The sequence below is a fragment of the Triticum urartu genome, chromosome 5 (assembly GCF_003073215.2).
Source record: "Triticum urartu cultivar G1812 chromosome 5, Tu2.1, whole genome shotgun sequence".
Lineage (NCBI taxonomy): Eukaryota > Viridiplantae > Streptophyta > Magnoliopsida > Poales > Poaceae > Triticum > Triticum urartu.
This window is the reverse complement of record NC_053026.1, coordinates 8,019,040-8,032,656: the sequence shown is the minus strand read 5'-3', so window position 1 is coordinate 8,032,656 and position 13,617 is coordinate 8,019,040. Positions and strand designations below refer to the sequence as shown.

Sequence of the window (13,617 nt, the reverse complement as noted above, 5' to 3'; positions counted from 1 at the left end):
GAAAAAATGGCTTGTTAATCAAGGATAAAAGAATGTATAGCTGCGATAGGAAGTGGCAATGTCTTGCCTTAACCATAGGCAACATATGACAACAAAAGGAAGCTAGATTATAAGCCTTTTTAAGTATCTTAGCACACCTCTGTTTCCAAAGCGTCGACAGGCTAGAGACAACATAAGTTTTCATTTTTATCAATTCGCACGAGTTATACACTACATATTCTTGGATCAGATCTAATGACTGCAGTAAGTACCAAAGCAGAGGCATGCTACAAATACAAATCCAACAAGGAGGCATACAAATCTATCAATTTAATAAGACTGCAGCAACTGAGTGGTGGTTGGTTTAGCAGGAGCACGATATCAAGAGTATTTAGGGGTGTCATGGCCAATACTCCCTCCGTTCCATATTACTCGTCGTTGATTTAGTACAAAGTTGTACTAAATCAGCGACGAGTAATATGGAACGGAGGGAGTACTATGCAACAGGAATCATATTTTCATTCAGCTTTGTCCTCATCTGAAAATAAAGTGTTCAAGAAAAACTAATGGTAGCAACTACAAGTGATTGAAATCTATACAGCTGGAATATTAATCAATTGCACACACTGTTGCAGAATTGGGGGATCACGATTCAGAACAGCAGGAGAGCATTACACAATCTAACATAAGGAGACACATAAACAAAGTTGTAGTAGTAAGCTCCGTCAGCGCCAGATTGATGTGAAACACTGGTGAGCTTACTTGGCACATAAGCTTTGGAACAAACATCATGAAAATGTTCATTAAAAAAACATCAGGAAATTGTTTATGTCAATGATAAAGTCTTAAGAGAAGGTGTTTGATGCTACAATGACTGAATCCAAAGAGATATCGTATCATGCTTAACCCTATGATACATGTGAGCATTGTGTTCAAATCCTAGCACAGGGAACCTACCAAACAAAACTTGGAGCACTACCAGACCCTTTAGCAACAGTTGCATGTGGTAGAGAAGAAGGGCCTCACCAGCACAGATTTACAAGTTGGTGAGAAAGATGAGCACAATCACGATGAGCAAACCATCTCAAATCGAGAGAGAGAGGACTCACCAGCACCAAAGGACTCACGAGTTCAATGCCACAGTTCGGCGACACCTCCAGCAAAGAAACGAAGCACAAGTCCCCAGGTATGAAATGCAACACTTCAGCTTCAATACCAACCATGTGGCCCTTGATCATATCAATCAAGATCCCTCACTCTGTAACAACCAACCATGACTTCCAGGTTCCTGTGATATTCAAAAGACCAGGTCAGGTCTCTCTAGTGAACTCACCACAAGACAGGGAAAATGAAACCTACAAACCATTGCCATATTGCAAATAAACATAACTTTGCTGAAACCAATAGCAGATTGCTCAAAAGTGGATCACACTTCATACAAGCAGACCAAGGTAAACATGAAATTAATCATACGGCGTCAATACAGGGTGACAATCATAGCATGCACAGAGATACACTAAGCTGTGCCCGATAATTAGGCATGACTTTGTGTATCATAGAAAGTTACAACGCCATTTCAAACAGCGCCCACGCAAACAAAACACAAGGCTTTCACTACAGCTGAACACCAAATACCAAACCACAGGAACACCAGAAAAGATCATGCACATTCAATGGACTCAATTATAGCCTAAATGAAAAGAGCAGCAGCATTATTACAAGTTTGACCAAATTATTTTGAGCCTAGAAATATAAAACCTCTGACACAGCGAGTACAGAATACTAGTAACCAAATAACCAGCAGGAGTTATCAACTACAATATCCAGATGACAACTATTAGTTACAACCATATGGCATCAAAATCATCAGCTAAGAGAGGTATATCGAGGAAACTGCACGGCAAAAGCACACAATATGGGCCCTTGCACCTCAGTTGCAAGACAGAATCATGATTATTGATAGAGAGCAAGACACTTTGTCTGAACATGTCAATTATATCGACACGGCTCGTCAGCTCGATGGCCAGAACCACCACCTGACCGTAAGCAGGAAGCAGAGCACAGTATGGCCATAGCTCGAAGGTTAGGTCCCTGTGGAGGAAGGAGAGGCCAGAGATTCACTTAAGTAGTGGTAGCTGAGGAGGCAGTCGTGGGATCTGACACCGAGGGTATGGGGGCGACAACCCCGTCATCTCGTTGGAGCAAGAAGCAAGGTGGCGCACCACCGTTGCTGGAGACCACGACGACAACCAACAGGCTGCGCCGACGACAAATCACTAAGTTTGGCACAAAGTTGCTACTGACATGCATCTGGAACACAACACATGGATCTAGTCAACAACAGTTTATCACATCACAGATCCTGGAATGTAGAAGGTAAATGCGTACAAGAAGTCATATGCAACAACTAATTACTTGTAAATATGTTAAAGCAAGCTCATCAATTTATCGATTCAAAGAAAATGCTCAGACTTAACATGCAGCCATCACAAGAAATATACTGCACCATATAGCTGGAAATATATTTAACAGACAAGGGAGCAATCAATATAATCAAAAACCATTTTCTTGATTTTATTGAGCCTTTGACAATCATGAATTCATCCTACTTGTAAGTTTCGGAACAGAAACAACAAAGAATCAGGAAGGCCACAAGCAGTATATCATCGGCTTGATGGCTAAAGCAGATAATCTAGACCAACACAGAGCATAATAAATCCATTCTTATCGCGGTGGCATGATTAAAGGATCTACAATGAACATGAGCATAATATTGACTCCAGGAGCAACCCAAAGACAACTAGGAAACATCGAGCAGCCTAGAATTGTCAACTATCATATCATGATCAGCTAACAGAGGTACAATGAGAGGAATTCCACCTCATGTTGCAAAACAGAATCATGATCTTCAACAGGGAGCAAATCACTAAGTGTGAACACATCGGCAGTAAAACCACAGCACCATAGGCCAAACCACCACCACAGACCACAAGCACTAGATCAACTCAATGGACGGAGCAGAGCACATTATTGACATAGCTCAAAGTCTCGAAGGATAGATCAAAGAGCGGACATAGGAAGGACGAAGGAGAGACCGGGGACTTACCTAGGTAGCCGGGGAGGCAGTTGTGGGAGACAAAATCAAGGTTAAGGAGCAACAACCCTACCATGCCCTCGGCAGAAAATGGGAACGTTTTCTACCAAATGCTACAAAAGAATATCATGCACATTGTTTTTAAGGCGTCCGTAAGGCGACGCTTAGGCGTCAGGGCGCCCTGCACGCTCAAGGCGTCCAGCTTGCCTTAGGTACCTGAGTAAGGCGTCCACCTTAAGCTTTAAGGTGTCTGCAGCGCTGCTAAGGTGTCCAGGTTGGCGTCCAGAGATAAAGAAACAGCCCCCAATCCACACACACCTCCTCCTCCTTCTCTGGCTCCTCTCCTCCAGCAGATCTGCTCCCTCCTCTGCAGCAGATCCTCTCCAGTAGCTCCTCCTGCCCTCCTCTCCAGCAGCTCCTCATCCTCCTCCTCTCTAGTAGCTCATCCTCCTCCTCTGCAGTACAGCAGCAACCAGCAACAGGCAACAGCAAGGAGCCAACTGCCAAGATATACCTCCCCCATCCTCTACTCCTCTCCCTTCTCCCCCACCCTCCTCTGCTCTGTTTCTTCCATGTTCAGTTGTTCACTGCTTGCTGCTTTTCAGTTTTTCATTGCTTCCTGCTTTACTGGTTGCTCACTGCCTCTCTTATAGTGGTTAGTGGATGCCTGGATGGTTAGACTAATGCATGATTACTGTTGGGGAGAAGAGAAAGTGAAAAGAGGATGGATTCTATATGGGCTCTACAACCAGCAGCAAATGCAAGATGTGTAGTGTGTATGCCTACCAAATTCTACTGCTTAGAACTCTCTAAGGCGTCCGCCTTAGCCTCCCCCCCACCAGCGCCTTGCCTCGCCTTACCGCCTTAGAAACATTGATCATGCATAATCCTATGGTACAATGTGCAATCAAATCCTAGCACAGGGAACATACCAAACAAGGCTTGGAACATTACCAAACCCTGTAGCCACAGTGGCATGTGGTAGAAAATGGGCCTAACCACCACAGATTTACAAGACCAATTTCATTGGCAAGGAAGATGAGCACAATCATAATGGCCGGCACCAAAGTCACCCATCGCACAATGGCCAGGCCATCTCAGAGAGAGAGAGAGAGAGAGAGAGGAAACGAAGGACTCACCGGCACCAAAGGACTCATGAGTTAATTACCACAGTTTGGCGACACCTCCAGCAAAGAAATAAAGAACAAGTCCCAGGTATGAGATGCATCACTTCAGCTTCACAACCAACCACGTGGCCCTTGAGCATGTCAATCAAGATCCCTCATCTTATAACAACCAACCATGACTTCGAGGTTCCTATAATGATATTCAAAAGACCAGGTCAGGTCTCTCCACAAGACAAGGAAAACAAGACCAACAAACCATTTCCATATTGCAAACGAACACAACTTTGCTAAAACTAATAGCAGATTGCTCAAAGGTGGATCACATTCCATACAAGCAGACTGAGATGAACATGAAATTCATCCTACGGCGTCAATACAGGTGACCATCATAGCATGCACAGAGATACATTAAGCAATGCCTGATAACTAGGCATGACTTTGTGTATCATAAAAGTTACAACCCCGTTTCAAACAGCGCCCCAACCAAACAAAACACAAGGTTTTCACTACAGCTGAATATCAAATACCAAACCATGGAAATCCAGAAAAGATCATACACATTCAATGGACTCAATTATAGCCTAAATCAAAAGGGAGGCATCATTATTACAAGTTTGACTAAGTCATTTTGTGCCTAGAAATATAAAACGACTGACACAGCCAGTACAAAATACTAGTAACCAAATAACCAGCAGGGGTTATCAACTATCATATCCAGATGACAACTATCAGTTACAACCATATGGCATCAAAATCATCAGCTAAGAGAGGGCCATTGCACCTCAGTTGCAAGACAGGATCATGATCGTTAATAGCGAGCAAGTCACTATGCCTGAACATGTAGACAATATCAACATAGCTCATCAGCTCGATGGCCAGAACCACCACAGCACCACAAGCACGTAGAAGAGCACGGTATGGCCATAGCTCGGCTAGGTCCCAGTGTAGGAAGGAGAGGCCAGGGACTCACCTAAGTAGTGTTAGCTGAGGAGACAGTCGTGGGATCTGATACCGAGGTTACGGGGCAACAGCCCAGTCGCCTCGTTGGCGCCAGAAGCAAAGCGGCACACCACCGTTGCTGGAGACTGCGATGACAACTAACAGGTCATGCACGACAAATAACAAAGTTTGGCACCAAGTTGCCACTAACATGCATCTGGAACACAACACATGAATCGAGTCAACAACAATTTAGCATATCACAGATCCTGGAATGTAGAAAGGAAATGTGTACAATAAGGGACTATTTATGCCAAGCAACATTAATTTCCATCGCTATTTCGAGTTTGGACAACAGCAAGAGCTACGAACACAATGTAGCTAATGAACATGCATGAATCTACTGCTACAGAAGCATCGTTTCGCAGTACAACATATATAGTTTATTGGTTGAAGTTACATACATACATGCAAGAACGGAAGCAAGCAGCGAAGACTTAGGGACCGATTCAAGTGAAGGCCGAGTAAACAGCGGTGGCCGAAGCACAAAAGTTGGTCCGGCTCAAAAAATAGAGTATACAAGCTACACTAGAAAATGAATGAGGAACACCAGAAATCATACAAGTCTACACTAGCTATATATTGTTCCATTATGAGTTCTGACACGGTCGTTCCATCTCATTGGAAGGAACAGGTCCCTTATTGAGGTTACATACATACAAATAGTGCAGAAGTAGTAAAAGTCAGTGGGTGTGCAAGCAAGCAGCTAAGAACTAGGAATCAATCTGAGTCAAAGCCAATTAAACAGCGGTTGCTCAAGTACACAAGTTGGTCCAATTCAAAAAAATAAAGTATACAGGCTAGTGGGAGAAGCAAGACAAATTGGATGGTTAGTGGGAGAAGCAAGATAGACATTTGAAGTCATGGCCGATGTGAAGCAAGATAGACATTTGAAGTCCTGGCCGATGTGAAGCAAGATGGGTTAGGAACTTAGGATGTGCAGCACACACTGGTAACTGAAAGCCGACAACAGAAACCATACATGTCTGTATACGTTAGATAGATATTGTTCCACTTTAAGTTATATTTCGCAGGGACTGTGTTCAAAATAGTGACACTGTTACAAGCATATGAGCGCTCAAAGTACTACACATATATTGAAATTAAAAGTACTACCTTTCTTGCATTGTCATTCTTCAAGTGAGATGGAGCCAGTGACATGAGATAGAGCAGGGGAGAGGAACCACTGGTTTACCTATGCCGGAGTCGAAGAAGAAGCGGCCACTGGAGAGGCAGGGTGGAAGGCTTCGGAGTGAGCGCATTCGCTGGTGATGTTCTCCCCAGCGCACACCACACGGCAGTCTCTAGTGGACCTGCGTGAGGGAACCACATCAGCACAAATCGGACCAGACCAACATCCGGCATCTATACAAGCCTTCTAAATAAAATACACATACATGAAAAACGTTTTTTGGGCAAGAAAGCTGCAATAGGTAGAAGGGAAAAGCAGTATTGCTGGTCCACAATGCCCTAAATAAGCCTATGGCAATCAAAAAATTATCGTCATCGGTTACCATAAGACACTCACACTAAATAAACAACCATTTGAAGGGAAACTACTTCTAACAGCTAGAACATGTTACTGTATAAAACAGCTATCCTGGGAGACTTGCATAAAAGCACAGTTAACATATTAAGTAAACAGATATTTTTGGAATACTAGATTTCAATGGCTAGAAAAAATTATAATATGAAATAGATATCCTGCAAGAAGATCCGCAGACAAAAGGGGTGTACACAATGCGTAATGAAATTATTAGCACAATGACGACACATTGACCATTTTTACATATAGTGGCAATTGTATTTAAATTTTATGCTAAAGACTGATCAATATGCAAATGCTGATGAACATGAAAAGCAAATAAGATCAGAGTTGTTTAAATTTATGGTTACAAAAAAACATTTTTTGCAGAAGTAAATTGTTGGGCAAGAAATAATTTTTAACAGAAACCTTACTATTTCAGATTGCCCTGGAGAAAAAAGGCAAACAAAGATCATACAACACTATAAAGAGTACATGAGAAAACGTTTTTTTTTTTGCCAAGAATGTATTTTTCATGTAATCAGCAGCAGCACTGGTTCGAGTCCTGGAAACAGCAGTAAAGCTGTTACCTTGTAAGCAATATTGTTGGTGAACAATAAGACATAGCCACACCACACTAAACAAATCATTACCATGATCAGTTGCCATAAGACGTAGCCATACTAAATGAACAGTCGTTTGAGGGGAAACTGCATCTAACACCTAGAACAAGATGTTGAATCAAATAGCTAACCTGAGAGACTTGCATAAAAAGAAAGTTGACATACTAAGTAAACATCCATCTTTGTGAAACTTGATGCCCACATCTCTGCCTCCACGTCCAGCAGAAACTTCCATGGGTTACATTCCTGGATGATGCAGATAACAAGTTTGAGAATGCATCCAAATAGCACAATTATTAAGTGAAAGAGATGGAATATTTTTCTGACATAAAAGAAGAAGATTAAACTAGGGAAAATCAAAGACATCCAAGCAAGGATTTAACATCAGCTTGAGGAAGCCGTTTGAAATCAAGCACACAGTAAGTGTTAAATGCTATAAGAATCATGATCACATGACAATAGTATGACATTACACAACGTTTATTCGCAGCTGCACTTGCGACCGTTGACAACCTACCAACTTGAACTCACACAGGATCTACATCAAAGAAATATTTCTACTACTGCAAGTAGACACATAAAAAACAGTTTCAGGGTACAGTGTTTCGCCTTGGATTCATCAAAAAAACAGTTTCAGGGGTAGTCAAACTATAGACTTTGGCATCATAAAATAGGGACAATCCCCTCCTGATAGATCCATTTGCCGGGAAAGAAAGAAAGCATGACCTTACATTCTCGTTAACTCGAGCTACCTAGCATTAGGGCGGCTAGTAAATAAGAAGATTCTAAGTCATAGGCCAACTGAAATCTCTCCTATCTAAAAAAAATAGTAAGGTTCCCCGTTCCACTCTTTTCGTCAAGATCCCACGGTCCCACATACCCCGGATCTTGATTTAAATCAGCGCCATGTACACAAAAAAAAACAAGGTACTCACTGCAACTGAATTACCAAAGCACAAAAACACCTGAAAAGATCATATACATTTGATGGACTCAAATATAGCCTAAATCAAAAGGGCAGCTGCATCATTACAAGTTTAAGTAAGTTATTTTGAGCCTGGAAATATAAAAACTCTGACACAATCAGTACAGTATACTAGTGATCAAATTTTACTATTTCAGATTGCACTGGAGAAAAGAAGGCAAACAAAGATCATAACAGTATTAATAGTACATGAGAAAACGTTTTTGGACAAGAAAGTTTCAATAGATAGAAGGGAAAGCAACATTGCAGGTCCACAATGCCCTGAATAAGTATATTGCAAACAAATAATTACCCTCACGGTTACCATAAGACAGTCATACTAAATAAACATCCATTTGAGGGGAAACTACTTCCAACAACTAGAACAAAACTGTAAAAAAACAATCCTGAGAGACTTGCATAAAAACGACAGTTAACATACTAAGTAAACAAATATTTTTGGGAAGCTAGTTTCAATGGCTAGAACAAAATATAATAGTATGAAATAGATATTCTTCAACAAGATCAGCAGACAAAAGGGGTGTATACAATGCGCAAAGAAATTAGTACCACAAGGACGACACATGGACTATTTTTAAATGTGAATTGAACCAATCTGACAGCAAATGCATGTAGACACGTCTCGTCAATGGCTACTACTGTCCCATTGAATTAAACCAAATAAACTTAAGAAGCCTGATCCAACTGACAGCAAATGCACGTAGACACATCTCGTCAATGTGCTGTCCTAAATACGAAATAAAGTGTGTCAAGTTGTTAATTACACCTACTTACGACAAGCTCAACCTTTCAGGAACTTTAATGTATATTTCCTTGCTATCTACCAAAAAAATTGTATCAACTTATCAAGATATTTAGTCAACCATGCAATCTAGAATAATGGCCGACAATACACACCAGGGCCTAACAATTCAGCCTGCCGAGGTCCAGGATCCAAATAAACCCGCAAACCAGAAAACTACAGAAACAAGGTATAATTAACAGGTACAGGTTCAACATTTTCACCTCAATATGCATACTGATATATCACCATCAATCTACTAGTCATGCAGAGATATACAGGTCCAGATATGTTTTCACTCCAGCAACAATAAGGTCTAACGAATTAAACAGAACTAACATAGTTTCTGTAGTTGATTAATGCATCCAATAATGCAATTGTCGTTACGGAGCAGAATAGACAAGCTCGACTTTCATGAAAGTGAATGCTATTTCCATGCCCGTCTACCAAACAAATTCAGTTAACTGAACAATTAGCAATGCAATGGATCCAAACAAACTTGGGACTTGACTGAGACTTGCAGGAAACTTGAAAATATACATCCAACCTTACGAAATTAGCAATGCAAAGGTCGTATGGATCCAAATGAAGTTGCAATTCAGAAAACTACGGAAACAGTCAACATATATCTAGTTAGTATGCATGCTGATGCCAATATCTTGGTTGTACAGAACCGCATATGGTTTCGCATCAGAAACATCCAAAGTCTCACAGTAATTATATTTGTGTATGGCGGAATAAGTAGTAAAGAAAACACAAAGGCTCGAGCTTTTGTAATTGCCTGTAGATCTCCGCGAACGAGCTAACGTAGGGATGAAATCCGAGTAAGTCGCCAGCCAGCACGAGCTCTGTCATTGGGTCCCACACGACCACCTCAGCGGCGCCCTGGGAGCAGAGCAGGACCATCTCGTCGTGGTAGCCCATCTTCTCGGCATGGAACTGGCCGCGCGGTCGCCGGGCACCATGTAGAGCACGGCCACCTCCTTGGCGCTGTGGTCGACGATGAGGTTTCTCTCCTTGCCGGTCTCCTCGACCTCCTGCGGCGGGGGGATGAGGTCGACACATCCCGCGTAGGGAGTGTAGCAGAGGATGTGCGCCAGCCTGATTCGGCTCCGACGATCTCGAGCGCGCAGATGTTCCCATGTCCGGGTGGAGAGCGACCTGGAAGGTGATGACGAGGTTGTGGTTTCTGTAGTACTGGTTAATGCATCCAATAATGCAATTGTCTTTACAGAGCACAATAGACAAGCTCAACTTTCATGAAAGTGAATGCTATTTCCATGCTCGTCTACCAAACAAATTCAGTCAACTGAACAATTAGCAATGCAATGGATCCAAACAAAACTTGGGACATGACTGAGACTTCCAAAAACTTGAAAACATACGGCCAACCTTACAAAATTAGTCGTGCAAAGGTCGCTTGGATCCAAATAGAGTAGGAATTCAGAAAACTTCAGAGACAGTCAACACATATCTAGTCACTATGCATGCTGATACCAATCGATATCTTGGTTGTACAGAACCGGATATTGTTTCACATCAGAAACATCCAAAGTATCAAAATGAAACTGACCTAACATGTACTACCTCCGTTCTGGTTTATTAGTCCCCGTTGTATTCAGTGCCAAACTTTGACCTTACATTTAACTAAAAAAATGTTAATGCATGTCATAAAAAATAATATAATTGGAAACTATGTTCAAATATGAATCCAACGATATACTTTTGGTGGCATGCGTTTATATTTTGTTAGTTAAATCTCTAGTCAAAATTTGGCACAAAATACAAAGGGGACTTATAAACCAGGACGGAGGTAGTACTTGCGATCAAAGCATCCAATTAATGATGCAACTGTAATTATATTTGTGCGGCAGAATAGTAGGCAAGACACAAAGGCGAACTTTTATAATTACCTGTAGAGAAGATGTCCGCAAATGAGCTGACGTAGGGGATGAAATCCAAGTATTATCAAAGTCTGGCACCATGTAGATCACGGCCACCTCCTTCGTGGAACTGGCCAGCGCGGTCGCCGGGCACCATGTAGATCACGGCCACCTCCTTGGCGCTCTGGTCGACGCAACTTGAAAATATACATCCAGAATTACAAAATTAAGGTCTTATGAATTCAAATAAAGCTCCAAACCAGAGAACTAGGGGAACGGCCAACATGTATCTAATCAATATATGCAAGCTGATATCACCATGGCTCTACTAGTCATGCAAAGTTGGACAGATCCATGATATGGTTCCACATCAGAAACATCCAAGGTCTCACTGCATCTCAAAATGAAACTCACCATACATGTAGGTGCTGACCAAGGCATCCGATTAATAATACAACTGTAATTATACAGAAGAATAGTCCAGAATAATAGGCTCAAACTTTGTAATTACCTGTAGAGATGATCTCCGCGTATGAGCTGACGTAGGGGATGAAATCCAAGTAGTATCTTCCGCCGGAGAGGAGGCCGATGGAGCCTGCCATCGTACGAGTTCAACAGTCGAGTCAATATGCATGCTGATATATCACCATCGATCTACTAGTCATGCAGAGTTGTACGTGTCCATATATGCTTTCACAGCAGCAATAATAAGGTCTAAAAAATTAAAACAGAACTAACTCAGTTGCTGTAGTACTGATTAATGCATCCAATAATGCAGTTGTGGTTATAGATCAGAATTGAGAAGCTCAACTTTCATGGAAGTGAATGCATATTTCCATCCATGCTAGTCTGCCAAACAAATTCAGTCAACTTAACAATTAGCAATGCAATGGATCCAAACAAGCTGGGGACTTGATTGAGACTTTGATGAAACCTGAAAATATACACCCAACCTTACCAAATCAGCCGTGCACGTGCAGTTGCAATTCAGAAAAGTAGAGAAACATTCAACACATATCTAGTCAATATGCATGCTGATCCAATATCTTGGTTGTACAAACCCAGACCCGGGTATGGTGTGCTGATCCAATTAATGATGCAACTGCAATTATATTTCTACGGCAGAATAAGTAGTAGAGAAGACACAGAGGCTCGAGCTTTTGTAATTACCTGTAGAGAAGATGTCCCCGATTGAGCTGACGTAAGGGGATGAAATCCGAGTATTATCAAGGTCTGGCAGCCAGCACGAGCACCTCAGCGGTGCCCTGGGAGCAGAGCAGGACCATCTCGTCATGGTAGCCCATCTTCTCGGCGTGGAACTGGCCGGCGCGGTCGCCGGGCACCACGTAGAGCACGGCCACCTCCTTGGCGCTCTGGTCGGCGCTGAATCTGCCCGGCATCTCGGCGGTCTCCCAGTCCCGGCGGCCCTCGACCTCCTGCGGCAGGGGGTTGAGGTCGATGCATCCCGCTCCCGCGTCGGGGGTGTAGCAGAGGATGTTAACCAGCCTGATGCGGCTCCGACGATCTCGGGCGCACAGATGTCGGCGCCCGCGCGCCAGTCCCATGTCCGGGTGTAGAGCGACCTGGAAGGTGATGACGAGATGGTGGAATCCGCCGACGCCAAGCGCGCAGCCGTCGTCCTTGTCCTCAAAGGCCACGACGGTGGCCGGGGAGGAGAAGAGGGCCGATAGAGGGAGAAGGGGATCTTGCCGGTGACCATGGCGTCGGCACTAGGGTCGGAGCAGCCGGGCCGCATGCAGCTTTCTCCTCACGCGGCTTCAGGGGCGCACGGCCGGGCGGTCGCCGGAGAAGAAGCACGCGGGGGCTCCTCTCCCTTCGCGCGAGATTGTGGATAATCTGGCCCTGGACCATGGCGCCGGCACTAGGGTCGGAGCAGCCGGGCTGCAGGCAGCTTTCTCCTCGCGCGGAAGAGTGGCGTCAGGGGCGCACGGCCGCGCCGTCGCCGGAGAAGAAGCAGGCGGAGGCTCCTCTCCCGTCGCGCGAGATTGTGGAGGATCTGGAGCTGGAGGAGATCGAGCAGGAACCAGACGGAGGAGGCGGACCTTGGGGCGCCATGGCCGCCGCTTGACCTACTCGGTCTGGGGCCTAGGGTTAGGGGGAGAGGGCGCAGCTCTTGGTCTCCGGTGGGAGGCGGCGGGGGAGACGAGGGGAAGAAATGAATCGGGGGAGGAAGAAAGTCTTTTTTTTTCCTTTTTTCTATTTTTTTAGCTGGGGGTTGGGTAGGGTTTTTCTCCTTTCGTTTCGTTTCGTTTGAACTCTGTGACCGCCAGCCGGACCCCAATTTTTCGGCGGGACTTGTTTTGTTTTGGCCCCAAACAAATTTTTTGGGATCCTTTCGCACATTAGTGTTTCCGGTCGATGTTCGAAATATCTTTTGAGAATTTTTGAGATGAAAATTCGGACGGCATGCGAAACCCAATCTAGAGTCACCATCATTCACTATCTCTATAACATGCTAGCATACACTCTGATCAAGTCTAAGTTCTACCTGAAGACCATACGTCTAAAGTCGTGATCGGATTTTCATGCGACCGGTGGGCATCAACTCCCCCTCCCCACGAGGCGTGTCATCATCGAGTTTGTGCAATTTGGGGTTCGTG

The 13,617-nt window shown here is 43.7% G+C and overlaps 1 protein-coding gene across 5 annotated transcripts; it reads right to left on the bottom strand.

Annotated features, from left to right (window-relative positions):
• Positions 1–9,895: 9,895 nt before the first annotated feature.
• On the bottom strand, positions 9,896–13,209 carry LOC125506867. Of its 5 annotated transcripts, none has more exons than XM_048671575.1 (4): positions 12,167–13,209; positions 11,508–11,591; positions 11,027–11,193; positions 9,896–10,274 (listed from the first exon to the last, which is right to left on the bottom strand). In XM_048671575.1, the coding sequence occupies exons 1-3, from the start codon at positions 12,750–12,752 to the stop codon at positions 11,159–11,161; spliced, it is 705 nt and encodes a 234-aa protein (XP_048527532.1). In that variant the 5' UTR covers positions 12,753–13,209; the 3' UTR covers positions 9,896–10,274; positions 11,027–11,158. The 5 variants fall into 5 exon arrangements, with proteins under 5 accessions (XP_048527532.1, XP_048527530.1, XP_048527529.1 ...); XM_048671573.1 differs by having other exon boundaries at positions 9,896–10,302; positions 11,027–11,180; XM_048671572.1 differs by having other exon boundaries at positions 11,027–11,180.
• Positions 13,210–13,617: the final 408 nt, after the last annotated feature.